The sequence below is a fragment of the Malurus melanocephalus genome, unplaced genomic scaffold, assembly GCF_030028575.1.
Source record: "Malurus melanocephalus ecotype Western Australia unplaced genomic scaffold, MMel_1.1 scaffold_2, whole genome shotgun sequence".
NCBI classification, from domain to species: domain Eukaryota; kingdom Metazoa; phylum Chordata; class Aves; order Passeriformes; family Maluridae; genus Malurus; species Malurus melanocephalus.
The window spans coordinates 4,033,514-4,060,421 of NW_026623234.1; the positions used below are offsets into that span (position 1 = coordinate 4,033,514).

The 26,908-nt window shown below is 43.7% G+C and overlaps 2 protein-coding genes across 3 annotated transcripts; one reads left to right on the forward strand and one right to left on the reverse strand.

Annotated features, from left to right (window-relative positions):
• Positions 1-1,430: 1,430 nt before the first annotated feature.
• On the forward strand, positions 1,431-18,153 carry ZFYVE19 (zinc finger FYVE-type containing 19). Of its 2 annotated transcripts, XR_008965303.1 has the most exons (12): positions 1,431-1,620; positions 2,148-2,269; positions 4,805-4,858; positions 5,347-5,504; positions 6,412-6,557; positions 7,425-7,539; positions 8,099-8,308; positions 8,809-8,888; positions 9,619-9,729; positions 11,152-11,294; positions 12,660-17,220; positions 17,714-18,153. XR_008965303.1 is itself a non-coding variant. In XM_057365446.1 (11 exons), the coding sequence occupies exons 1-11, from the start codon at positions 1,567-1,569 to the stop codon at positions 12,730-12,732; spliced, it is 1,266 nt and encodes a 421-aa protein (XP_057221429.1). In that variant the 5' UTR covers positions 1,431-1,566; the 3' UTR covers positions 12,733-18,153. The 2 variants fall into 2 exon arrangements, 1 of the variants encoding a protein (XP_057221429.1); XM_057365446.1 differs by having other exon boundaries at positions 12,660-18,153.
• Positions 18,061-25,028, reverse strand: PPP1R14D (protein phosphatase 1 regulatory inhibitor subunit 14D). Its single transcript, XM_057365463.1, has 4 exons — positions 24,516-25,028; positions 20,343-20,438; positions 20,096-20,128; positions 18,061-18,129 (listed from the first exon to the last, which is right to left on the reverse strand). The coding sequence occupies exons 1-4, from the start codon at positions 24,696-24,698 to the stop codon at positions 18,061-18,063; spliced, it is 381 nt and encodes a 126-aa protein (XP_057221446.1). The 5' UTR covers positions 24,699-25,028.
• Positions 25,029-26,908: the final 1,880 nt, after the last annotated feature.

The window sequence follows — 26,908 nt, forward strand, 5'->3', positions numbered from 1 at the left end:
GAAACATCTGCAGGCAAGAGAAGAAATAAAGGCAAGCTGCTGCTGCTCTGCCGCCAAATTGCCTTCGGTTCAGGAGCTGGAGAACTGCGGGGACCGGGCCCCCTCTGGCGGACACTGCAGGGAACGGGAAYGGGAAYGGGAAYGGGAAYGGGAACGCGTAACTCATTCTCCAGACGCCTGAGAGTGATCTCGTCTCCTGCCCTGGCCACGGCTCCCAGCTCCATCCGGCAAATGAGCCGAGGAGTTTGTCAACAGGGAGGGTCAGTCTCCGTGATCCCTGCCGCGCTCCTCTCCCGGCGCTGCGGGATAGGACAATTTCTTCCGTGGATAGGAAGATTTCTTCCGTGGATAGGAAGATTTCTTTGGGTTGCTGCTTGTATTTAGCCTTAAAGAGCGGCGCCCCAAATTCCACCGGTCAATCGGTAGGTTGCACTGTAACATTAAGACTRAAATCTCCTGTTCTTGCTTTCCCATTGAGCAGCTCAATAGCAAAGACAATGAAGTCTTTTATTTGAGTTTATATTTGTCCCGATTCCCTGCTTTATGCCTATAATACCTAGAATTTCCAGGTGGTCTCTGACACAATTGCTGGACAGGTACAAAAGTTAGCTTCCAGTTGTCTTTCTAATGTTTTTACCATTAAAAAACCTAAGCAATCAAAAACCTTCACAAGTAAACAAACAAATGCCAAAAAATGGAAGATTGAGAGGGTGCCCCCCTCCCCTTTTTTTTCCTTTAAATTTAGCATTATTTAGATATTAATGAGCCTTACTTCCTTGAATAAATCAGTCTGTTTCCGATTTTAATTGTGCAGGWCTTTACAACGTGGGGTTATATATTAAACTGGAAAGAATGCAAAATGTACCTGCAAACCCACGCTGTTAACAGGATGACTCATTTGYACTCAGTGACTCTTTTTACAAATACTGCGAGACACTCACTCCTGAGGGCAGGCGGATCAACACTGCCAGAATGATGGGCTGGGGATAACTGGAGTTTTGCAGTTCAGCTGATTCTTGCTGTTCTGGATCAGGATCTCACCACAGGTTTAGGACAAAAAAAACCAAACAAAACCAAACCACAGAAAACAAAAACATCCAAAAAAAAAAAAACAGAGTAGCTTGAGCACAACACTCTCAGCGTCAGATAATACACTTTTTTGTCTTATTAACACCCAAGAACAGCTGATGCTGCTCCGAGATACGGCGCCTCCGGCGAGGCCGAGCAGCGACATCAGACTACAGATACCATAATGCATCGGGCGTCGATGGCAGCCCAGCCGGCCCGGCACCGGGACCGCGCAGAACCCTGGGCAGYGTAGTTTATTCGCAGAGAGCTGCCTGGCGTCTGAAGGCGGGGCGAGCGGAGTGAGAGACTACAACTCCCGTCGGGCCACGCTCTGCCTGCCGGTGTGAGGGGGTGGAGGGTGCTGTCTGCACCTCCCCCCTGGTGACAGCCCCGCTTGCCGCCGATCCTTGGGCCTGAGGCAGGAGCGGGGCGAGCCGTGGAGCTTGGAATGGTGGGGGTGCAACGCCGTGCCTGAGGGCGGGCCGGGGCGGTGGCGCCATGGATAGCCGGTGCTATGGGTGCGCGTCCAAGTTCTCTGTCTTCAAGAAAGAGGCAAGTCCGGCTGCAGGGGGGTCAGGAGCGGGCCGGTCCCGCGGGTGCCTCCCCCGCAGTGCGAGGGTCTGAGAAGGGAGCTGGGAACTGCTTCGCCCGGCGCCGAGACGCAGTTCCCGGCCAGCAACCTGGCCTTGCTGTCCTTGTTTACTGAGTTCTTGCGGTGCCTAATTATGATATGTCTTCAAATATGGGAAATTGTTGAAAAAAATARAAAATATAGTAATTGAATGCCATCCCTCTAATCCAGGATTCTGTAATGGTTTCAGACAATTCACACACACACTTGCATATGCCATGGGGTGAAATGGTGACTGAGCTCCCAGCAGGAGTTACTTGCTGGTGCTCCAAGGCTCTTGAGTCTCCATATCTTAAGCAGCAGCTGGTGAAACAGTTCTGTCACAAAAAAATCTGCATAACCCCAGCGGTATTTTTCGTGTGCCTGCATGTGGCCAGGCAGAGCGATGGCGGGGGTGTGGTGCTGAGGTGATGAAGCCCTGTCCTGCCCCTCTCTCCTGTCTCTGCAGTGTGGCTGCAAGAACTGCGGACGGTCCTTTTGTTCGGGCTGCCGGAGCTTCAGTGCTGTTGTTCCCCGCTGTGGAAACACTCAGCAGAAAGTGTGCAAGCAGTGCTATGGAAAACTAACTGGGTAAGATGGTGGTGTTTCTGCACCCAAAGACAGTTTCCTGGTTTTTTTTTTCTTCAGTTACCTCCCATGTGGAGCTGCAAATTTCTGCACGACAGCTCTGCCTTCCATATGTGCATGGATGCTGTCTACCCTAGAGTTTCAAGACAGGACATTTCTGAAGTGTTGTTATATGAGCTGTGGAGTTCCAAAAATGGGAATCAGGGTTTGTGCCTGTTTTCTATGGTGACAAAGTAGTCTGAAGGTACCAGGTTTAATCTTCATGGATAGACACTGAATTCCTATGGACAGTTTAGCTAGATGGGCTGAGGTTAAACCACACTGTGTTGTTGCCCAGAAATCTACACTCCTCTAACAGTTCTGGTAATCTTTTCAGATGTGTAGTAGTTGAGTAGCCTGACAGTAAGATGTCCGAAATGTTATTACTTCTGTGGGCAAACAGTGACATAAGCCCTCCTTGTTGAGGAGTCTCTACTATGTGTGGCCTGAAGATGTAAAATTTTATAGCATAAAGCTATAAAATTTTTATTTCTAAAAGAAAAGAAACTTACTTGCAAACATAACCTGTAGACTTCCTGTTGAAAACAAAACATGTAATTCAGTAGCAGCAGGATTATACACACGAACAAGTAACACAAGAACACAGGTGCATACCAGAATCCCTCTGTCAACCAATTCTGTGGTTCTGTGCTCTTTTCTTTCTCTTGCATTTCTCTTGTTCCTTTTCCTCACTTTTATCCTATACCAAGGAATTTTCACCAGCGAGTGGGCAATTTTCTGGCTCTGCARGTGTGTAAAGGAGAAGAGCCTCATTACTGAAGGTCTTCATCTTCACTGACTGATGAAAACAGTGAAAGACAGTATTGAGTCTTCTCAGTTTTGAAATTTTCTGATTTCCCTTCACAACTTCAAAGCCATTAAGGAAACAGGTCTGCCTTTCTTGATGTTTCTTCTGGGTCTTTTTTTTCACTATAGAACTATAGCAGAAAAACAATCTTCCCTAATTGGATAGCAGGTAGATTATAGAATCATGGAATGGCCTGGGTTGGAAGGGACCTTAAAGATTTCTATTTCTAGCCCCCATGCTGTGGACACCTTTCACTAGCCAGGTTGTTCAGAGCTGCATCCAACCTGGCCTTGAACACATCCAGAGATGGGGCATCAACAACTTCTCTGAGCAACCTGTTCCAGTCTCTCACCACACTCAAAGAATTTTTTTCTAATAACTAATCTAAACGTGCTCTCTTTCAGTTTAAAACCATTTTGCCTTGTCCTGTCACTATGTGCTCTTCTGAAAAGGTCCCTCTGTCTTTTCTGGAAGTTTCCTTCAGGTACTGGAAGGCCACAATTAGGTCATCCTGGAGCTCTCTTTTCCAGGCTGAATAATTCCAATTCTCTCACCCTTTCCTCACAGGAGGGATGAAGCATCTCTCTAATCAATTTGGTGACCACCTCTGGACACACTCCAAAAGGTCCATGTCCTTCCTGTGCTGAAGACCCCAGAGCTGGGTGCAGACTCCACGTGGGGTCCCATGAGAGAGGAATAGAGGGGCAGAATCCCCTCCCTTGCCCTGCTGGCCACACTGCTTTGAATGCAGCCCAGGACACCTTTGGCTTTCTGGGCTGTCAGTGCTCGTTGCTGGGTCATGTCCAGCTCCCATCCACCAGCACTCACAGGTCCTTTTTGTCAGGGCTGCTCTTGATCTGTTTGTCCCCCAGTCTATGTTGTACCAAAGCTGCCCCAACCGAAGTGTACCACCTTGCACTTTGTCTTGTTTAACCTCATGATTCCCAAGGGCCCACTTCTTGAGCTTCTCTGGATGGCATCCATTTCATGCCAATAGTTTTCAGAATTGAAGCCTTAGAACTTGAAAGCATTGCAACAATGTTGCATTTAGTCATTACTGTGCAGGTCTTAGCTGYGATTTCTAAGAATGGATGAAATATGCTGACTATCTTACATAAGTGTCTACTTTAGTCCCTCAACCTGAACATAGCAAAGCAAAAGACAGTTATGYAYGTTTGTTGTATGCAGTGTTCAAGTGTGCTGGAAGATGTAACTTTGATGGTGGTTATATAATAACTTTTGTAATGCATTGTTTTGCTTGTACATTATGTAATTCTGTGTTTGTTGCATGCCCCAGCTCCTTTCAGAGTGTCCTGCTGCATGGAAGCTAATTACACTGGGAGTCTTACCTAAGTACTCTCTGCCTGCTCTCTGAACTGGGAGGTGCAGCCTGTGGGAGGGAAGGGTATTTCAGCCCCACCTCCTCTGGATCACTGGTGACCGTAATAAATCACATTCTGTCCAGGTGCAAAACAACTGGACCAAAGGACTAGAAATGACGGCCCCTGCTGCCCTGGGCAGCTTATTATCTTAATCCTTTCCATAAGATGATTGCTCTCAGTATTAATGAGGTTAAGAAAGGGGGTGTACCAAGAGGTCAAGAAACACCTACTGATTCCTCCTGAGTTGAGAGACTAGATGAAGTATTGTCAGTATCTTCAGTTCAGAGAAATCTTGCTTTTGTCTTCCAGAGAGGGATCTCAAAGCAGTTCAGCAAGATGGTCACCACCAGAAAACTACAAAAAGTGAGTGGCACTTGCCAAGCAGATCTTTCTGCTGCGGAGGAGCCTTTCAGGCCTTCGTCTTCCCCTACGAATATCAGCGAAGTGGGGCTTGTGATCTGGTTATTTACTTGTTCAGAACTAGATTAAGGATGGAGCTTTTGTTTTGCTGTTTGGGTTATTCATTTGTTTGGAGGGGTGGGAGGGTATGCTCTTTTGAATAGACTCCTGAACAGCCACCTGCCTTTAATTATATGTGGCTGATCAGAGTTGGCTTGGAAACAGGAACTTCGTGGTGAAACGTTCGTTGTCTCCTGGAAAGTGGTGCCAGGTGTGCTGCTTATGTGAGCTAAGGTTCTCCTGACTCTCAGGAGTACCTTATTGTGCTGATATTGAAGAGAGTGGTTTTGTTTTTGTTCTGCTGGCATTCTTCAAATAGCCTGTTGGGTTCACAGAGGATGTTTTCTTATCTCTTGGTTAAYTGTCATGTATTCTTTCCATCCTTGTGGTAGGCGTGTAGCAGCTTTTGAGGCTAAACAAAACCAGCTGAAAGACCAACAGAAGGCAGCAAAGCACCCAGGTCAAGCACGCTCCAGATACCAGGGACTCTCAAAAGAGGATAGAGCTATTGCAGAGAGACTGGAGAGGCTCAGGGAGGAAAGGAAACCAAGTGAGTTTTAGAGAATACCATAAATACCTTGGGTGGGAACACTGCTATTTGGGAAACAAGGAACCTGGAGGGAGGGAAATAACAGGAGTTCCAGTCTCTGCGGGACTATATTCTGACCAGCCTTGTCTCACAGAGAAGGGAAAGGATTCTCATTGCAGTCCACAGCTGTCAGGTTCTGGGACAGCCTTCAGGTGCTTACATGAGAAGAAACTATTTGAAACATTAAATGTGGTCTCTAAAASAAAAATAGCATTCTTCAGAGTGGTTACCTGGTTATCATAGAATCATTGAGCCCAGCCATTAACCCAGCATTGCCAAGTCCAGTGCTAAACCATATCCCAAACTGCCACATCTACATATCTTTTGAATACTTCCAAGGATGGTGATTCCATTCACTTCCCTGGGCAGCCTGGTCCAGTGCTTGACAACCCTTTGTGTAAAGCAATTTTTCCTAATATCCAATCAAAACCTCTCCTGGAAYAATTTGCAGCCATTGCTTCACATCCGTTATGTGGCAGAGTGGGTTTCAGTCTGATATGGCTAGGATTGCATTAAGAGATGTGGGACCTATGGACTGAACTGCCTAAATGGCACTTATTTCTTTGTTTGTCCCTAGTATCCCAAGTCAGCTGATTTCCAGATGACATCACCCTCATACCTTCCTTATGGCTAGGAGATAAACTGTGAAGGAGGCAAGGACTTGAAAGAAAGGGACAGCAGTTGGCATCAGGATAGYCGCTGAGTCACTGCAGTATGACCCCTCATTCATGTCAGGGCTGGGTGAGGTTTTTGCTCAGGTGTTCAGAGTCTGATTCCAGAAAGAAGTATACTTATAAAAAACCAAACATGTAGCCTTTTGTTTTCAATAACAAAATAATCTCCTCCTTTGGGTTATTCTGAATTTCAGAGTCCATCCCCACTCAGGCTGAGATCGAAGCTAGGCTGGCAGCCCTGAAGGAGGATAACTGGGGACCTGTTCCATCCACACAGGAAATGGAGGACCGGTTGGCTGCCCTGCAGGGAAGAGATCCTCCTTCTCAAGCTCCCAGACCTGTAAGCTCCCTTAGCTCTTTAGTCAGCAGGTTATTCTGAGCTGACTCAGTAACAGGTGTCCAAAGATGTTAAACCATTCTTCCCTCTTCAGCTTTTTTTGTTCAGGTAGCTTCCTTCAGAAATCTCTGTGTGCTGAATGGGTCATTGCATTGCTCCAGAAGCAAATTGCCAGCCTTCACCAATTCACTGCTTCAATTTGAATTTGCAGCATGTTCCTTTATGTCAGATACAGTTCATGTGTTTATTTTTAGTACTAAATGCTAAAGGTTTTTACTCTCAACCCATTTGTGTACCTAAGTGGTCATAGTTTTTCAGAGCTGTTTGTGTTGGAGGCTTATCAGCCTTGCCTTCTAATTACATCTTGCAGTTGTTACTGCATGCCAGCTGGGCAAAATCCTATTAATTATTCCAGAAATGGAAGCCCAGTGTGGCTTGAGGTTGCAGAGGATATATGCCTTGAAAGCCTATAGGAATAATTCTTGTCCCCAAGATACTGTTTCCTGTGTGCCCAGCTGTTATCATAGGTCTGTTTGGGGCTGCTGGCTGGTACTGTGGAGGATGGCCCTTTGTTGACACTGGACGTAGCAGCAGAGCTGGAATTGGGACCCAGCAGCATGTACTCCTACACATTCAGCACCCCTTTGCCTTGTTTGGGGGACTGCTTTTAGAACTGTGTGTATTCAGCACCTCTGAAAATGAAAGCCTTGCAGATCTTACACCGCAGAACTGTAAACTGAGATTCTCAATATCAGTGAAGGCATCTTTTTATGCTGTTTCCGTCTAGGGTCACCTTGGTTGCCAAACTTACCCTTTGAGTATGCCACTATCCTCTCATTTGCCTTTTCCCACACTCCACTTGTTTCTTAGGTACACCAACCTCCTGATACCAGAAGTCTGGTCCAGCAGACAGATGACCTGTTAACTCAGTTGTCTGAGGAAGTTGCCATTGATGAGCATTACAGACCAAGAATTCAGCCTCAAGGTATCTGTTTTGGCTTTCAAAGACCTGTTTAAGTCTAAAAATGTATGTGCTATGCTGAGAAGGGAATATGTACCTCTCTAGCTAACTTACAAGTGAGCTGAGTGTCTAGTTTGTCCGTATCTTCCCCAAAGTGACCAAGATCCCCAAACTGACCAMGTGCAGCCATCTGGTTGCACACTGGATCTCAGTGTCTTTGCTGGGAGATGGCTCCTTCTTGTCGGAGTTGTATTCAGATTGCTCCTCTCTTTCTCTGAGGCAATCCATCCCTGGAGAGGAGCTGTTGCTACTACTAATGCACCTGTGCCCTGTTACAAAACATCAGAATCTGGTGTTTATCTTCCTAGCTGCAGTGCTTTCTCTGTGATCTCACTGTAGGCCACAGATTAGCTCATTTTCTTCTCTTCATGTACAGTGAGGATCCTACTGGCACACCTTTTCRCCTTGTTAGCCAGTCTCATGGAGAGCAGCAAGCTGTTTTCATAGCATTGTTTGTCATGTTTTCTGTGCCCAAGGAACATTGCTGCTTAGTCATTACTGTGTTCTGTGTGTCTGTCTGCAGCTGTTAGTAGCCAAGGTTTGAATGATCTCAATCGAGAAAGTGAAGATTGTGTTTGCCCTGCAAATCTGGACCCAAAACAGCTAGAAGAAGAGAAGAATAAACTTCTGGCAGAAGCTGCTGTTGAGCTGCGGGAAGAGAACACTAGGCAGGAAAAGATCCTCCAGGTTGCCAAGAGACTGGCAGCACTYAAAGGCGAGGACCCAGAGAAAGGTGGGTAGGAGATGAGAATGCATTTCCAAGAGAAGAATCAAGTTGCTATGACAGTAAATTCTTTTCTGAGAAGCGTTTATCCATTTAATTCCTCTGTTGTGCAAGAAACAGACTGAGATTTGGTTCTTCAGCAAAGTTGTACAGGTTGGTTTGTCATGAAATCAGTATGAAAGAYCTAAGTTGAGGGTAAAGGCTGGGATTGTAAAGTCAGACTGCTTCATCTTCTTGCACCCTTCTTTGGGATAATTCTAGCATGCTCTGATGAAGTAAAGAAAGCTTTTAAAACCAAAGCTGTAATTTTGGTGGAGATTTTTTCCTTCTCTCTTCCAGTATTAGAAACAACCAGTAACATCCTTTTTGAGGAATCCACACCTTAAAAGGATCTGTCTGTGTCAGAAGCAGAATGCCACAGACAGCTCACACCACAAAGAATTGTCACTGGTACATAAGTGGGCACAAGGCAAGTGTGGGTTACAGTCTCACATTTCTTACTCCTACAGTTACACTGGAATCCTATAAGCTCCCTGACAGTGATGAGGAAGTGGCTGAGGAGGAAGCCATTCGCAGAGTGCTGAAACAGGTCAGARGTGGCAGCTGTGGCCTTGTTTATCTTCCTCTTGGTTATGTGTGTGTTACCTGGTGAGCGTACAAAGGATGTGTTTCTGTTCCTGAGAAGAGTTTTCATTCTTTACTTTCCTAGTGCTCTTCCAGTACTAGTACTCATGGGCCATTCAGCTATTTTACAGGTGATTTACAACAATGCTTCTAGTCTGTCACATAGTCTTTCTCATTCATGCTTAGTGTCTCTTGTGGTGTGTGTGTGTCTCCTGTATGAGCCCCACTCTGCTGGTACTTCCTCCTTCTTGTTCTATTTTTTTCCCCAATCAGTCAGAACATGGATAATGACGTGTGCTGTATAGCACAGCTTTTACCTGTGTTTCTCTATAGCACAGCTTTTACCTATGTTTCTCTCTAAAAGTCTGTGAATTGTCTTGCAGGCAGACCTGAGCTTAAGTTTATGTCTGATGTGGCACATGTGTGGGATTGGCGTGATGTTGGGGGCCTGATAGCTGCACTGCAAAGCAGAGTGTGTGAGCTGCAGGCCCSTGCTGCTTCAAGACTATCCACAATAGACACACAGTGTTCCGAGAGCAGAGCGAGTTCAAATCTGTCTGGATAACACCAGCTGTATTCAGACTTCTCATCTCTTGTTAGTGCATGAGAGCAAGAAGGGTAGGAGGTTTAGGGCCTAGAATGAGGCTCTCAGCTGTGTTTGAAACAAGAGACTTCTTGCTTTCTGTTGTCACCAGCTCACAGAGGAAGCAGCCCTGGATGAAGCAAGTGGATTCAACATTCCCCCAGATCAGACCACCCAACCAGGATCCTCACAACAGAACCTGAGTAAGAAAGCAAAACAAAAGGTCGGTGAACTGGTCAGGATCACTTGAATTGACATTTCAGGGTGTCATAAAAGTACAGGTTTGCAGCAGAAGTTTGCTGTATCCTAGGCTTGATGCAGAAAAAAAAAATTACCCAACCAGTTTCTCCAGAGCAAGCAAGCCAAACAGCTTCTGCAAGGCTGTCCAGTTCTGAGCTCAGCTGTGAATCATCCTTGTCCTTTTAAAAGGAATTGTTCCCTGGAATACAATTCCTTTCAGGTTGGCTTTGTGTTGAATWTTACAGTGCCATATCAATCAAGAGAAGTTGATAGACACCTCACAATATGGATATTAGAGAATTACACACACAGATATATATATATGTATAATTAGACCAGCAAGGCCACATCTAGTACAACACAGCCTGAACCAGAGCAAATGGGAGGTCTGCCAATGCTTTCAGCATGTGCAGAATAGAACCTCTAGGTAGTATTCTACTGTCTTGTTTTCTCATATAACATGTCTGAGGAAGGAATTAGTAGCAAGATGCCCTATGCTCAGAGTGGATTCTGACCTACTGTGGAAATACATGCACGATCTCTAATGTATATTACAAGAATTAAATGTACCTGTGACTCACAGGCACCTGTCAGGCCTGCTACAGTGGAAGAAATTATATAATTGTTAACATTATCGAAAACATCCATCTCAGGTATGACACCTTGCATTTCTGGGATTTCTGATGTGAAAGATAGTGTTAGGAAAAGATTGTGTCAGGAAGCTGCCTTTGCCCGTGTTAGGCAGTATGTCTGTGTGTGTTCAGCTCCACAAGAGTTCTCTGTAAGGGAAAAGGAGACCATAGTTATCTGTATGGATATATGTAGATTATGATTTCAAAAGATCTTTTTCTTCCAGCCTCAGGCACAAATGAATAGTGGGGGCCTTTTGGCAAAGCACTTCTTTTGTCCCACAGTTTTCTTTCTACAACAGGGAGAACACAATGCCCCCACCTCTGCATTCCTTTTCCTTCTCGCACAGCCACTTCCAGCAAAACTGCTTGATCTCTTGCTTTTGCAGTAAAAATTGTCTGTCTCATGGTATTGTTGGTGCCTATTCTGGGTGCCTCCCAGAAGATTTAGGTTTCATGCCCTTGACACAGAACAGCCAGTGTGGGTGTATGTCACCGTAGACACTAAATGAGGCTGAATACCTGTTTACATTCCGAGCAACATCTATTCAAACCCATATTCTAGGAAGTACCTTGGGTTTTTATTTAACAATCTAGACACATATGGGGCCTGTTCCTGTGCTCTGGGCAAATTTATCTCACAGACTTAGGATCAACAGAGAGTAAACTATGGACCACAGGATAGGTCATTGTGGCCATCATGCATTACAGTTAAAGTCYTTTATTGCCTCTGCTGGGGTTTGAACTCTGTGTCTCTTGGTTTCTGTGTGAATTAGAGCCACACTCCAACCACCACAGCTCTYGTGAGAGCAGATGACAGTGATGAGGATGAGTTACCTTGGTGCTGCATCTGCAACGAAGACGCCACTTTGCGCTGCCATGGCTGTGATGGGGACCTCTACTGCCAGCGCTGTTTTTGGTGAGTCTCGCAATTCCTCCGGGTCTGAGAGGTGGGTCAAAAGTAAGCTTGGCCCCTTTTGTTTGTTTTTCTCATTGGGCAGAAAAACAGGCAGTAGGAGATTTGAGGATTCCAGATTTGAGCGGAATGCAAGTTGTTACAGAAATACTTTGTGTGATCAGTAGTTGTCCCAGGCTYCAGGGACTAAACTGGTCCTAGGCAGAAATGCTTCAGTGCATGTTTGGGCTCATTGTCTGAGTGTTCTCTGGAGCAGCTGATGCACTGCATTACGTGGGATGGGATAAATGAGACCATTGTTCAGTGACTCCTATGGCTTGTTAATGACATTGATKGATGACCTTGGATGGATTGCCTTAAAGAGGGAGATCAGATAGTATAAATTYCTGAGACTTTATTAGGTTGAAACTTCGCAATCTTAAACCATATTAGAAAAACCTTTGTTGAAATATATATGTGTGAACCKTTTTTCACCAGCTAGGCCTTGGAGCAGCTGTAGTCTTGGTTCTTAAATATGTGTTACTTGATTTTTGACAAAATTTTCATGTCTCAGATTTGGAGGGTTAATTCAATTGAATGCAAAGCTATTCCTAACAGGTTGTGTGACTTCTCTTTCTTCGTGCCTCAAAAATATTGGCTAGTTGRCTGGGTTCTGGATGACATTTAGACAGCAGGTTGCTAAAAATCTGGTTTGGATAATTAAGAGATGCTTTTGTGTATGTGTTTTTATAGAGGAACACAAATGCAGTGGGGGAAAAACCATATGAAAATGCTAAGAAAACATGATTGGCAATGTTAGATTATTAAAAACAAAGCATACAAACAAAAGTATCTGACAGCAAACATCAGTAAAAGCAGAATCAGCCAACTGGCAGATGAGTGAGTGTATCAGTCACACGCTCCAGACAAAAGCTTGTGTCTTAACACTGCCTGTTCCTGAGCATGGTTAAGACAGCTGCCAATACACTGGATTATTTTCAGTTATTTTCCAGAGTTTTCTGGAGCAGATTGTCATTTTGTCTGTTGCCACAGAAGTCACTAATGTCCCTGGAATCACAAACATAGTGTTGAAAGTGAGCCATTAGGTTATGAATCTCCCCGGGAGGGAAAGAAACAGAAGGACCTGTTGACATTTTTGAATCCAGCTGACAAAGAGGAGCAGACCTTCCTGTAAAGCACCTCAGAGGTTTCTGTTACAAGTAAATACCTTAAGTAGTTAGTCCACATGGCTGTTTGCTGGGTCCTCACAGACAACACTTGGGATAAGTTTCTGCYTAAGGGCTGCTGGGAGATACCTTGTGCAGTGGCTAAGGGTGAGTTCCTGGTCTGGGTATTTACTTCTGACTGTGCTTTGTGTTTGCTTCTTAGGGAAGGCCATGAGGAGTTTGATCTGAAGGACCACCACACCTCCCGATACCATCTTCCTTGCAAACAGAAGTGATCGCACTCTCATGGGCAGAAAAGGAGCTGGAGAATGGGAAAACAGAGGAGCTGGCCAGATAGGAAGAATCCAAGTGGATTTGCAGCCAAAATGGGTGATGTTTTGGACAGTTAAAGGATGTGCTGTAATCTGAGAAAGGCTTGGAGGGCATGTGACTTTGTCTCCACGAATACACCAGAGAAGTACAGGGTTTGCTGTGCATGCGTGGGGGTGGATAAATGAGTACTTGGTATGAGGAGGTGGATACTAGTCCATAAATACAGATGGTAAAGCAATGTGGGTAGCAGTAAAGATGTATGTTTAAGGCAGTACTGTCTGGCTGATAAAAAGTTTCATGCTTTTACTAACAGCTTATACACTGGTTCAACAGGCAGCAAAGCACTTTGCACTAAGAAATCTGTCTGAATTGTGATCACATGTGTGATGAGAACTTTCAAAGCATAATAAAAATTATTTACAGAGACCTGTGGTTAAAGTCTCTCCTGAAAATGCCTGATAACCCTTTACAAAGTTGCTTTCTCATAGTGGTATGTTAGTCCTACTGTCAAAAGGCTCAGGGAAAGAAATGAAGAAAAGTGAAGTCATCAAAAACGTTTCTGTGGTGTYTGGAAAAGGTGCAGGGCAGTGTTGCTCACTGAGGTGAAATGAAGGAACCTTTGAAAAGGTAATCTGCTGCTGCTATAGTGCTGTGATCTGCAGTGGCTRTGCCAAGGTCATGTGGTCTGTAAGTGCAACAGTCTGAAAGAGTTGTGTATTTGTCCGAAAGCAGAATTTGACTTTGTTTATTATTTTGTAACCTAGAAGGATAAAGATGTTATCTGTGTGATGCTCTTTCTCTGGTTATAAGAGAAGCTCAGTTGCATATGTCCATATCCCTCCCTGGAGACAATCCAGAAGCAAGTGGCACTTGCCAGTGCCCAGAGCACCCAGAATTGCTTCAAATAGCCAACTAAATTTGCTGTAAACAGGCTCTACTATTCCATCAGAATGAGCGCTTTCCAAATAATGTGACTTCTGAGAGAGCTCTCTAAGGTTAATAAATTCCAATGGCAAGAAAATGAAGGAATTGCCTTTGACAGGGAATTTCCAATGAACCTTGCCTGTCTGGTTTGACACTACCACTCCCAGCTGTCTGCCTTGCCCTTGTGCTTAAGGTCACTGCCTCACAGGTGAAGTGATGAAATCGTGTTTGCCTGCACCTCTGTCACTTCTGGTTAGAGGACGGCAAATAAATTAAACCACTCTTGAAGATGGGTTTCTGCTGATGTGCTGCTCTGGATCAAGCCTTATAACATGAGCTTCATTCAAACAATGTAGAATAGTGCTACTGCAGGTAACACACTAAAAATGACAAGCTGATCCAGCAGTGCCATCAAAATGTTTTGTTAGGAAGGAGTGGCAAAGCCTGACTTCTGTGGAGSATCTTCTTTCTCCTGGTAGTTCTTGCTTTACCAGTGCCTGTCTCCTTGGGACGGGTAGATGCAAAAACTACTTGAGTTGTTCTGATGCAAGAGCTCACAATGAACCCTGTATTATACAAAATTTWAGTAAGTTGCAGGCCTCAGAAACTTGCAGTCTTAAAAATGAAAATAAATGCTGTTCTTCCTTTGTGTTAYCATAGGAGTGACACTTTTCATTGCTATTTGACATAGATGATTAGTCTGGTAGTAACACAGCCCAGTTCTGTCTGAGGCTAAATCCTTCACGTTTAACATATACAGGAGAAGGTGCAACCATCTGTTTTSATATCTCTCCTAATATTGACCCACTCCTTTGGCTTCATCCTCTGTCCTTTCCAAGCAGTTAGTAGTAATTTTAACTCTTGATTTACAACTTCTGTTTTTTTTTAATATCTTAGTATGAACTGGTGTGATACTTGCAACATTTTGAATGCTTCGTAAGCCACAACCAAACTTTGAGCTCCCTTGCATTTAGGCAGCCTCTGTCTTGTAAGCCCTGCCCTGTTCACATCTGTAGTAATGGAGCAGGTTGCAGCCGGAAGCAGTTTATTTAGATTCCTAGATTGGTTTCTGTGGGGCCATCCCAAGAAATCCAGAAATGCACCCAACCCATTACCTGAAATAGAACTTAGTCATACATGGAAGAGTCTATTCAGTCATAGAGACACATGCTGCTGCTTTCCTTGCACCACTAATGGACATTTTTGTGGCTGCTGCACTTTCTGCACRTAATGGGCCATTTTAGTAGTAGCCCAGTCACTTTCCCCTGAAAAGCCATTCCCACTATAGCTGTTGCCTCAGTGAACTCCTGTAGAAGGGGCAGAGGGGTGTCCAGATCAGCTGTCTGCAGAAAGCACACTTAGCCGAATCTGTTGTGAAAGGAATGTTGCATGAGCTTTAACTGGGCAGTGCATTTTTAGCTGTGTTGCTTACTCCCTATCCTTGTCTTTGAAAAGGTGCTGGTGAACAAGTAAAGATACTGGTAAACAATCAGTTCCTGACAGGCCAAATCAACTTCAGTCATAGCTGCTCAAGGAGAGAARACAGCTTGGTATCTTCCAGAAAGAGTTTCAGCTTGTTTGTTCTTGTCTTTGTCTCTTGTCAAGTCATGAGAGACAATGAGATTTTCTTTCCCTCTCATAATGTTTTGCATGTGAATTATCAGATGTAGCCTCCAATCCAACAAGAATTCAAATTAGAAAAGCACATGAACTTTCATACATTGGGTTATCTGGGTATAGTTAAGAAGGCAAAGTTCCTTTTGAAGCAACATTCTTAGATAGTAGCTATATACCTATGCCTGTGGTGGTCCTGAGAAACAGTAAAGTTAACTGGAAGATGTTCATAAAAAGAATTTTCAAACATTGATCTTAATCTATCCTTCTGGTCTAGGGTGAGAACAGCCAAAATGTGAATAAAACCAAGTATGATTTAGTACTGCTTAAGAGCTAAACAAAAAAGAAGTTGCTCTTATGTTGGCCTTATTGCCTTATGTCGATTTTTTCTTTTGCACCAGTGAGCTGAGAAATCATCTACCACTGGCCACATGTAGCCTTGCTCCCCTGATGTCACTGTGCTTAGTTGAAGTGCTCTCACATATCCGTATGGATCAGAATTCCTTATGTATCAGAGCMAACAGCACATGACAGCATCTGCAGCTTCCTCCTTTCCTGCTACTTGCAGAATAAGCACAAAGATGACTCCCATCAAAGAAAGTTTTGAGAACCTGTTTTTTCTTTGGTTCTAACAATGCCTACCWTAAACCATAGACAAATATTCTTCGAGCATCACTCCATATTGAGGAAATACAGAACAATCCCCAGGGGGGAGAAAATACTTCTATTGGGCCAGAGGAGAGGCATRTCATGTCTTTGTGCTGTTGCAGCTCAGCAGAATAAAACGCAGCCTGTTGATAGGGTATGTAAGTAATCTGGACTCATATACTACTGTGCTGTAGCTAATTGTATCTGTAGTTTAGGACACTCTGCTCTTGGCCTGTCCACCTAGATCTTCCACCTGAACTTCTGTTTGATCCTAGTCTGTTTTTAACAGAGCTCAGTGCTTTTGTCAAAGTGCCGCTCTCCTTTCTCAAGAGGTGTGATCCGCAAGTCTTAGCAYGTTATCCATAAGCAGTGCCAGATCTGCAACCATTGCAGCTCTGGATTTAATTTTTTGTTGTCKTTTACTTATAAAGATAAGATTTCAAGGGGGGGCAGGCATGTCTCCCTAGCCACTTTCTAAGCCAAAAATGGCATGTTCCCAGGACTGCCATGGATATATATTGGATCTGACTATTTCTCCAACCTAGTGGGTGAGGCTTAGAACATCTTGGACCTGCCTCAGAGCAAGACATGAGCTCCATGGCTTGCCAACTTCCAGTCAGATACAAGAACAGCATATGAAGGGAAGCAGGCCCTTACATCACACTTGTTACTACAGTTCGGATTTTGTCCTTTCAGAGGACATAGCCCACAGTTTGCTCATTGACACCTGGAAAATAGGAGGGAAGAACAAGATAATAGTCATCACTTTTCTACTGATAAAGATAGAAAGACTAATGCATTTAAGATATTAGCGGTCCAGCTCAGGAATTCTTGTTTGTTAGCTAACCTGCATGTCCCTCTTGTTACATGGGTGGTCCCTGCTGCCCCTGGCTCACCAAACAAGATGTACTCAAAAGTTGGCCTTGAACATACTGCTCCATAGGAGCCCCTCTAGATGTGACTCAGAGGCTCATCTCTTTTGTTTGTGTGGCAGGCATCAGCATAGGGACAGGGCATAATGTGAGAGTGCTCTGCCTAAGCAATCAGCCTCCATTTGCTGTCTTATTTCCTAGTCACATGTGTCAAGTTACTGACTTGCTGAGAGGCTGGATGTCCTTTCCTCTGTATTTTTCCAGGCAAACATTACTTGTAGCCAGAAGAGTTTGTGCAGCAAGATATTGTGTCCTACCTCACTGCTCATTTGTGAGACCTACCTGTCTGCAAAAGACGCTCCAAGATGCTCCCTGAAGGGAAATTGGGAGCAGGTATTTTTTTACTTCATTTTTTCTTTAATATCTAAAGAGAGAGCAAAATCAAGCAGTGCATGGCTGGTTTTCCGAGCTTTAATATAAAAAAAAAAGTATTTTTCCAATATCTTTTTCAACTAGAASAAAAATCATTCCCAGAGCTTGTTCCTTTAGAAAAGGCTTCTAAATCTTAAGTCTTAAATTCCACAAAAAGGAAAAAAAAAGTTAGCCATTAGTCTTCACAGCTGCTTCACAAACTTCCCCTTAAGTAGACCAGGTGCACTCAAACATTTTCCTTCATTCCTATTGTATATTCTCTGTCCAACCTTCATAAATAACAAGGCTTAATAAGACTTACAAAGTACRTGCAATGCTGTAGAGTCAGGTACAGCAGTAACAGGCAGGAGATCACAGTTGGGTCCCAGCCAGACTGAAATGAGGTGCAGCTTAACAGTGGCTGATTTTCCATGTTGATGAATGAGTGATAACCAATGCCTTGTTTTCCTTGCAGTGGACGGAAAAAAAGAAGTCTTGATGAGCTCCTGAGAATTGTATTCAGTGCTCCTTGGCCAGCATGGAAATTCCTAGAAGAATCTATAGGAAGGACATCTTGTCCTGTTCCTCAGGTTAACACGATCTTTAAGAATCAGGAAAATGCACAATTGAGCTCCYTGCTGTGTGTGTAGATCTGGAAGGAGTGGAGACTTCAAACCACTGGTACAAAGTTCACAAACTTGGTGATATTTCTCAATAACAGTAAGTCCTAAACATATCCAGAAGTTCTGTTGCTGATCCTGCTTTTTGGGAGGAAGATACCCATTTCCTTGTAACCAAAGCTGGGTGTTCATGTGAGTAAGGTCATTTCTTCTGAGGATTGGTGACTCTCCGGAGACCTCTCAATCGACTAAGCAATTCCGTAATAAAGTCCTACAATAAGAATTGATTGAAGAAGGATGTCATATTACTTCCAGTGCTCACCAGTCCAAACRCTACTTATATTTGCATCATTCCCACATTCACTCTCATGTTGAGCAGAAACCAGAATTTTGACATATATTGAGTAAACCTATCTTTTGTATAGGAAAGGAGACYTTGTGATGGATGAGCAGGGTCTAAAAGCTCCTGTTTCCCTTCCCTGTCTCCCTTTGAAACAGCCACRTTTACTTTCTCCTCAGGAGCTAGCTTGCCCTATATACTTGCTTTTGCCACCATGAGATGATTTCAGGATGCTGTTGTTCTCTTTTAGCTTCCACTGCTTCCTGTTGCCACCATAACCTCCTGCCCACCTCTGCTGCCTTCCCCCAATCTAGGGCAAAGCAAGCTGTCCCTCTTGTTGAACCAGTAAAGCTCCATGTTGGGTATTGCAAGCCATCTTGGAACTGTACCAGGTCTATAAGGAAGTGGCTGGCAGAGAAGAGGTGGAGCAAAACATGTAGGACTAATGATAACGTTGAGCAGGGGTTGAGAGCAGGCAGAGCAGATAGATGAGCAGTTAATGGAGATAAACCCTGACTACTTCGCTGACACAGCCAAGGACTATGAACTAAACTGGCCTATCCAGTTATTCCAAGCAGAAGGCAACGTAATAGTGCAAACTTCACCCTCTGCATGGCAAGTAACATCACCATAAAGGAGTGTGCAGCCTTTCTTACCCGAAGATATGTCTACATGTTCTCGTAATTAAGCAAGGTCACTGGAAGTACTGCAGCTTGTTACCATGTTGCTGTGTGGAAGCCCAGCTTCCTCACTTGGTTGGTCAGAGATTGCCACAAATGCTCTGGAAGTGCCTGGGATCATACATTCAATTTAAGTCAGTTCTTCAGTTTCTTGTCTCCTTTCTGCAGTTAGGTTGCTGTGATCTTTCAAGGGGACTGGTTTCAAGATCCCCAGGGTGAAAGTACATGGTTTTGCCAATGGGGCAGCAGTATCTGTATTCAGCAGGTATTGTGCTGTCCACAAGACTCCTTGATGCCTTGTGACTTAGCAGAGCAAACTCTTTTCAGTTATCTCTGGGAATGTGGGATTCTGTCTCAGATCTGAAATTCAGACACTCTGAAAACTATTTCTATATTGCCAGCTTTGTTGAAAGCCCTGCTAGGAGAATATCTGTAATGATTGCTACAACCCAATTTAATTTCAGTGATAGTCATGTATTCATCTCATTTTCTGTATGTTCATCACTGTGCAGCCACATCAGCTTGACAGCGTGGAGTCTGATGGATGATGTGCAAGCAGAATATTCACGTGCAGTGCATGTGGCTGAGGCAGTGATGGGGACCCCATTTTGCACAGGTGTGCAGTGCAGCAAAGGCAGTCCCTGTGTGGTGCATGGACACAGTATTGCCTCTAATCCTCTTGACATTGTGGGATTTAACTGTCTAATTCAAAGTCAAAACTTRTGAAGTTCACATGAGGGGAAAAAGCCATGTGTAAAACTAACTTAATGGCCCCTGCTCAGCAGTTATCTGCCAGTCCAACCTCAGGGGCATCCTAGRTTCTTGTCACTTACGACCCTAGAGTGGTTTAAGCTAAGCATGCATTTAGGTAACAGTGTTATGTGAGCAGAAACRGTTATGTGAGCTGTGTCACTGTCTATGGCTTTTCTACACTGAGGACCAAACAGCAGCTCAGACCGATCAGCTTAGGATRTCCAAAACATGGAAAAACTTCCTCTGTTTGTAAAATATAATTCCTTATTTGCTCCAGTGCTCTGCTTTCAGCTCATCCATGTGCATTTATACATAATTTTACAATCACAGAATAAAGAGGCAAACCCCTCTCATTATGATTAAACAGATCTGCAGCACAGTAGAATCTTGGCTACTCAGCTAAGTAACAGCAATGTAACAGAATAGTATAACATATATACATGTAAATATGGTGCTTCACTCACCTCTGTGGGGCTGGAGCACTCATGAAGGATTTCCTAAAGAACAAGGAGTTACCATTTTAGTATTTTATTAGTTGATCTAATTCTCCCCTCCCTACAAAAAGGCTGCACAATCTTAATACATTTAACAGGCAAAGACACAGAGAAGCATCATGCAACACTGCAAACACCTATTCTCTACCCCACATGCCATTAGCCTTTATAAAGGCTAACTTCCCTAACTTGAAGTCATCAAGTCCCTCTATCTGACCTGTAGTTTTAATTTCTGTTCTTCATTAGGGACCTCCAGGAGATCTTCAAGATCAATTTGTGGTTCAGGAGCTGCTGCCTCTGTTTCCTCCCTTAGCTAAAAAGGGAAAAAACCACCAGAGTTAATTAACCTTCAAGCTTCTAAGAACTCTAGCGGCCATCTTTAAAGAACTAAGCAGCTGAATTACACTAAAACTATGCTGCAAAATTGAGGTCAAGATATAAATCATCTCAAAATCAGGAGGTTCTTATAATGAGGGAGGGCATGGATTCCAACCCTTTGTGGTGTCTGGTAGAGCCAGAAATCCTGATGTACACATTCTTCATCTTTTCCAACTACTGCACAGCTCAGGGATCATCATCCATCACTGGAAGACCAATGCAAGAATATCCAACTGTGATGCAGTGTATGTCAGCATGTGACACCCTTTATCTATGAAGAGTTCACCAAAAAGAACTCCAACAGGATTAATCTTAGAAAGGCATAAATAATAGAAGGAGATTTTAGGCTTCTATGCTAGCTGCATTCACATAGTATACTATATTTTTGCACTAATGGAGAGAAAAACAATTATGCTTTTGAAAGACCTAACAGTATTTTGCCAGCTTTCTCTAACAGACATGAGTGGGATATAACAGTCTCCTTTAATGTAAGTGGGACCCCACGTTTTGGTGATTGGAGCAATAATCTTGTCCTGCAAGGGGGTATTAGTTGGAAACGTTTGTCARCTTCATCACAAACACATTTAAGCTTCACAAGTCTCCACAAGGAAAACAGGCTGTGTTGTGCCAGTGTATTTGCAAAATCAATCTTTCACAGCAAAACACTAGTGATATTTTGGCATAGTAATCAGCAGAATAAGGATATGGGTAAAGAGCACAGTACCTGATTGCCAGGTAATGGCATTTGTGGATATGTGTGTAAAACATTAAACAATAAAAGCAATACTTACAGGAAAAAAAGAAACTTCTTCCAAGCAGTCACATACCAAACCAGARAGGAAGTAGAAAGCCTTTGTTTAGCTTTGATATGCAGCTGACTTAACAATAAATAATAAACCAGAGTTAAATATATTGCACTGTGACCCACACAGTATTTCTTCTTAAAAGTAATAGTTTTCATGTGATTTTTTAGAAAACAGGTGTTGATCCAGTCTGACTTTGTCTCTGGTTAAGAAGCTAATTAGGCTGGTAGAGTGAGATAGGGTAGGAACTCACTGTGGCTTTTTAGTCCTAGTGTGGATGCTGGTCTGCCTTCCATATGCAAGGAATCATCTTGCAAATCACAGKGTCTTAGTTTTGTGGCAAAAAAGCCTCATGACAGTAAACACCATAGCATTCCCTGTCTCAGGAGGTGGTGTTTGAATTAGCCTTGCTGGCATTTGAATTTCTGGAAGACCCAAGGAACAGACACCCAAGGACAGGTGGAGAAAAGTAAGAGGTTAYGAGGAGACAATGTAATGGAAGTTTATTGATCCAGGGAAGCCCAAAGAAGCAGGGCAACTGAATAGTCTTGTCACAATGCACAGAGGAGAGCAGGATGACCTGCTGGACATACTTGGGTGATTACAAATAATTTACTGTGGCACATGTATGTATTTGAAAAGATCCTRTTAACAATCTCTGACCTGGCACAGCATCATGTTATGTAGTTCCTGGTAGCAAATCTCTTATGCTGGTCTGAGTACATCAGGAAGCAGGGAAATCTGTTGTGCTGAAGAGATACTAGCAAGGGCAATCCACTCACAATCTGCTCCTGTAAGGGCATGGCTGGGTTTCTCACTTGTGCCTGCTGRAATTTTGTAGTAGGGAAAAGAATATCCTCTTTGGGCAGCTACTCTGATGACAGCAAACAGCTCTTAATTCTCTGAAAAGCAGAAGTGATAAYGTAACCTGTCTTGTTTTTCTGATACCTTTACAAATGTAAAGGTCTATCTCTGTAGACTTCAGCAAATAAGAGTAGCACATAGGGACCCCATCTTGGGTCATGTTGCTGGACATAACAAGTGCTTCTTGTCTGTTCCAGGAAAAAAGGTGCCAAAAATTTAACTCTTTAAAACTACAATAATTCTCCAAGGCGCAAGATGTTCTGTTAATCAAAGCAGCAGCCATTCTCCTTGCTTATCTCTGGCAAACCTTTACAGTCAGGCAAAGGGCTTTCTGAACTGAGATATTGACTCCAGGGACAGTCCCTGGACAAGTGCAGGCAAAGTTGAGAAGCAATATTGTCACTGCCACTCTTGGACAGCCTTCATTCACCAGGACAACCATGCTGGCACTTTGCAGACACTGAATTTTGTCTGTCTGACTGAGTCTGGTGATAACTTCTGTTCCCATGTATGCTGTGTAATATTTCATAAAGCACTATCAAGAGGCCTCAGATACAGCTGAGAATTTATTACTATCATTTTATAAGCTATAGAAAACAACTGGAAATTCACAACTAAATTGAACAGATTAACCATTTTTACTAAACAAGCCATGTTTAGAAAATCTAATGTTAATTAGCAGAACAGAAGCAGTAATATACTCATTTTCAGAGGAGCCAGGCATTGCAGCATAAGGAAGGACCTTTTTCTCTGTATTTATTTTCTTCCTGTTCTTTGCATATGGCRTAAATTAAAACAGAACTATTTTTATCTTCCAACATGGCATGAGAATCTGATACATTCCCACAAATATAAAATAGGAAACAGTCACACAGAAAATTATGATAATACTGATTAYAATAATAAAAAATAAACAATAATAAGGACAGACTCAGAAGCAGTTCCTGAAGTCTAGGTCTTCAGCTGTGGTGCTGACATCGTTCTATGGCTCTCAGGCCCAGAAAACCAGCCTGGGCAGGCAAAAGCTCTGTACCATCATRGCATTTACAAAACCCATCTTTCCTGGGCTATTCTAACATGTCCACTTCCATTGTTCGTTGCAATTTGAAACTGCTGATGCTCAGAGCAGAAGATTCTAAGTAGTCATCAGCTCTTATTTCCTTGTATCTCAAAAGTGTGGTTAACACTGTACTGGGGTGCAAATACAGAAAACAGGACAGAAAGGACTTGGCAGTTCATTTAGTCCATCCCCATCCAGGACATAAATAAGCTGTTTTACASAGTTTGTTAAACCCATCTGTGTTATCTGTTGAAGGTGTACTGATAGAGATTCTCACAGAGAAAGTTGTGTTCTCTTACTGTATCAGCCACTGCCCAAGAGAGAAAAGCAAAACCCTTAGTCAAGCTATTTAAATGGCTTTAAGATCATGATGTACAATGAGGGAAAACCTTTCACTTTTTACTGTACCACCCTCCAAAGGATTCTCTCAAACACAGAAGAGCACTATTGCTTCTGAAATCACCCAGCATAAGTGTCCTGCATCTAAGAACAACATACGAATAAGAGATAATGCAAGGCTAAAATTTCAGGCAGTCCTGGAACCTGAATGTTACTAACCCACTGAAAAAAATYGTTTACCCTGCAACAGCTGAAGTATAGACCTGTACTATTCAGGTGCTGGATGTAGGCACTCCTGGATCTTTCCTACAGGGACAGCTCTCAGGCAGGCAGGAAGAATTTAGGAGGGACAGTTTCTGGTGCAAAGGGAAGCTCAGGCAAGGAAGTCAGCTCTGGGGATTTATGAAGATGAAGGCATAAGATCTCTACATTTTGAGCAAAGAGGTTTTTTCCCTTTCTTCCCTCCTGCCAGTAATGTGTCCAGATTCTGCAGCTACAGATGCAGCACATTGCAAACTGTCTCATTCAAACAACAGGTAGAGCATCACTGTAGTGTCAAAACCAAATGGGGATATACACTTTTCACTCTAACCCAGCTAGCCTGGATGCTGTTYGCTGCAAAGTCACTACATGGAGGTCACTAACAAGAAGCATCCTGGGTTTATACATCTCTCTAGGTTGTGCTACTCTTACTGAACAATAGCTACACCCCCTCAGTGGGTGCAACACCCGGCRGTTCAAAGCCAGTTGGATTGCATCAGTGCAAGCTTCCCTGCCTGCTGCCAGACCTAGAGAGTGCAGCAGAGGGGGCACAGAGATACCTGCTGAAAGCCGAAGATGAGRAACTATTTCCAGTGAGGCAGAGCAAGCAAACCTCAGCACACATGRCCTCTAGACCCATTCACCTGACAAGCAAGGGGCTGAATTGCCCCAGCTACTCACTYACCCGGCACTGGTACAGCTCCTGCAGCTGGGCATTGATCCATTCCTCCAGGTCTAGCCAGCGCTGTAAGTCTTTGCGGTTGTACTTTATGGTCAACTTGCCCAGTTTCCTGTGTGATGATTCTTCCCCAGGTTTCTCAGGCGTCTGGAAAGTCACCCGGGGCAGTGCACTGGAGTTGCTGGCCATCCTCACCGCTTCCTCCTCTGATAGCAGGAACTCACCTTCCTGTGGACTCCCTCGCACCTTTTCTCTGTCTCCTTTAACCAAAGCCTTTCTGCAGTGTCTCCCAGCACAAGCTACTCACAGGTGCCAAAGGTGGGATGCATTGGTGATCCCAGGGAGAAGGTTGCAAGTGGCCACGGGGCTGGGCAGCAGTGAGGCTCTGCAGGCACAGTTACAGCCGTAGATTCTTGGGTTTCACCATCAGATGTGCTGACAGGAGCAGGGAGGCAGGCGGAGTTGTTGTAATAACATCTGTTGTTAAAAGAAGCCAAGTGAACCAGGGAATTGATGAACYGTGTTTGTTAATATTTAACGCAAGTCAGCTCCAAGAGGTGGGGAAGGAGGAGGTTTTAAATTACTGTTTTCCTACAGGCATAACTTAGATGCATGTGCAATTCCAGAGGGCTGATCCATACATAATGCATTGAATCTTACTGCAGTTCATACTCAGTAAACTGCCTGCAGCTACAGGGTTTAGGTCCCACTGAGATGGTGTATTTGGCATTTTCCAGCTAAAGCACTGGACCCAGCACAGATGAGTGGTTTGGAATCAGGCAGCTCATCCACTATTTTACAGCAGTATGTCAGGAAATGACACTGCAAACCAAAGTTGGGCTCAGCAGTTCCATTTTTCATTCTACATTCTGTAAGTTTACTCCAGGTCTCTCAAAAATTTCTGTAGAAATTCCAGTGACATGAATTTGAAATTATTTGAGCAAGGAACTTTCAGGATAAAGGAAAATATCTGTGCTCATATTAGGAAAAAMGTGCAGTATTTGATGTGATGGCACTGCAAGGAAAGGCCTCACTAGGGATATAGCATTATCTCCTTACTGCAGAAAAGCATTAGTGGTAAACAGGTTCACCTCTGAGGCATCATAAACTGCTATCAGGCTATGTATGGTCATTGCTTGGTTTACAGCTCCTTCCTAACTGGTTAAAGGTCTGCTGCATTATTGCCCTAGACCATTTAGAAGGACGTATGTGAGCAGTGCACGGAGGAACAGAAACTGGACTGGCTGTGTTTACAGGGTGCCAGGACACTGGGACACCTGTGTCCCTCCAGAAACTGTCACACCTCTTTATTCAGGTGTTCCCAGAGTCCTTCAGCAACCTGCCCAGGAAGCTGCCCTACCACATGGACAAACRAGCTGAGACCCACCACCATGAAGCRGCTCAAACACTCCCAATCTCATGATTCGTGTGGCAATAGCAARTAAGCCTCTGCTACTGGGAGCCAAAGTATTTCCAGTTTGGAGGCCAAGAGCCAGATAAACCAAAGGAAAAGCAACCAACCCTTCTCCTACTGAAAGACAGTGCCAGGCAGCATGAGGCAATGTGCAGAGGGACTGGTCTCTGGAAAGCTTACCCAGTCCCCCTGCCACAGTTCTGTCCCAGAGGAATGGTGGTACAGCCAGACAGCAATATCTTGTACACAGGTCATGGAAAAAAAGCGGGGCCATTACAGCCCTTCTTTTCATCCTTAATGTGAGCAAAAAAATAAAAGACTTTTCAGATGGGAAATTCTGCAATTTGCTTTCACATATGTGAAAGAATTAAAGTATTAAAGTTTACCTAAAACTGGTATCATCTCCTCTGCTTTTCTGACCGCCTAAAACTTCTGTTCAGACGACAACTGTCAGCTATTTAATTTTAGCAGCTTTACCCATTTTTTCCTCACTTCTTGGCTGTATCGTCCCTCTAATCTCACTTCTAAAACTTTCTTATTTAGATCAAAGTTACAAAGAAAAATCTGTGTTTAGATGCACATAGCATACTCAGTGAGTGCAGACTCTTCAGAGATTCTTAACTAATGGAWGCCTTGCAAAACCATTCATCTTATAATGCCTTTACAACTATTGACTTTTCAAAGKTTGATGTGGCCTTAAAGGGGAAGATATTCACAAGGTAACTCTGGACCAAAGGRCACACACTCAGGTGACAAGTTCCTTTCTCCAAATAGAAGTGCTCTATTTTGGTGTTTAAGGACTGACATATTTRAAAGGGGAAATGGAGAAAATTGTACTTCTTTGGTCCCAAGAATCTCCAGAGAGGCTGACATTAAGACCAGAGAAAGGATTAGACTCACAAGAGAAGTTACCTGTTATCACTGAGTCACTCCAAATATCTGCAGTGGCTGAAGCCCTGGCAGGGAAGCCCCTCTCTTCCATCCC

Coding starts and splice junctions, on each gene's coding strand:
- PPP1R14D (XM_057365463.1), bottom strand. CDS start 24,698: ATGGCCAGCAACTCCAGTGCACTGCCCCGGGTGACTTTCCAGACGCCT. Junction 20,129..20,342: donor AACAGAAATTAAAACTACAG/GTCAGATAGAGG, acceptor CTTGTTCTTTAG/GAAATCCTTCATGAGTGCTC. Junction 18,130..20,095: donor AGTGCTCCAGCCCCACAGAG/GTGAGTGAAGCA, acceptor TTCTTATTGTAG/GACTTTATTACGGAATTGCT.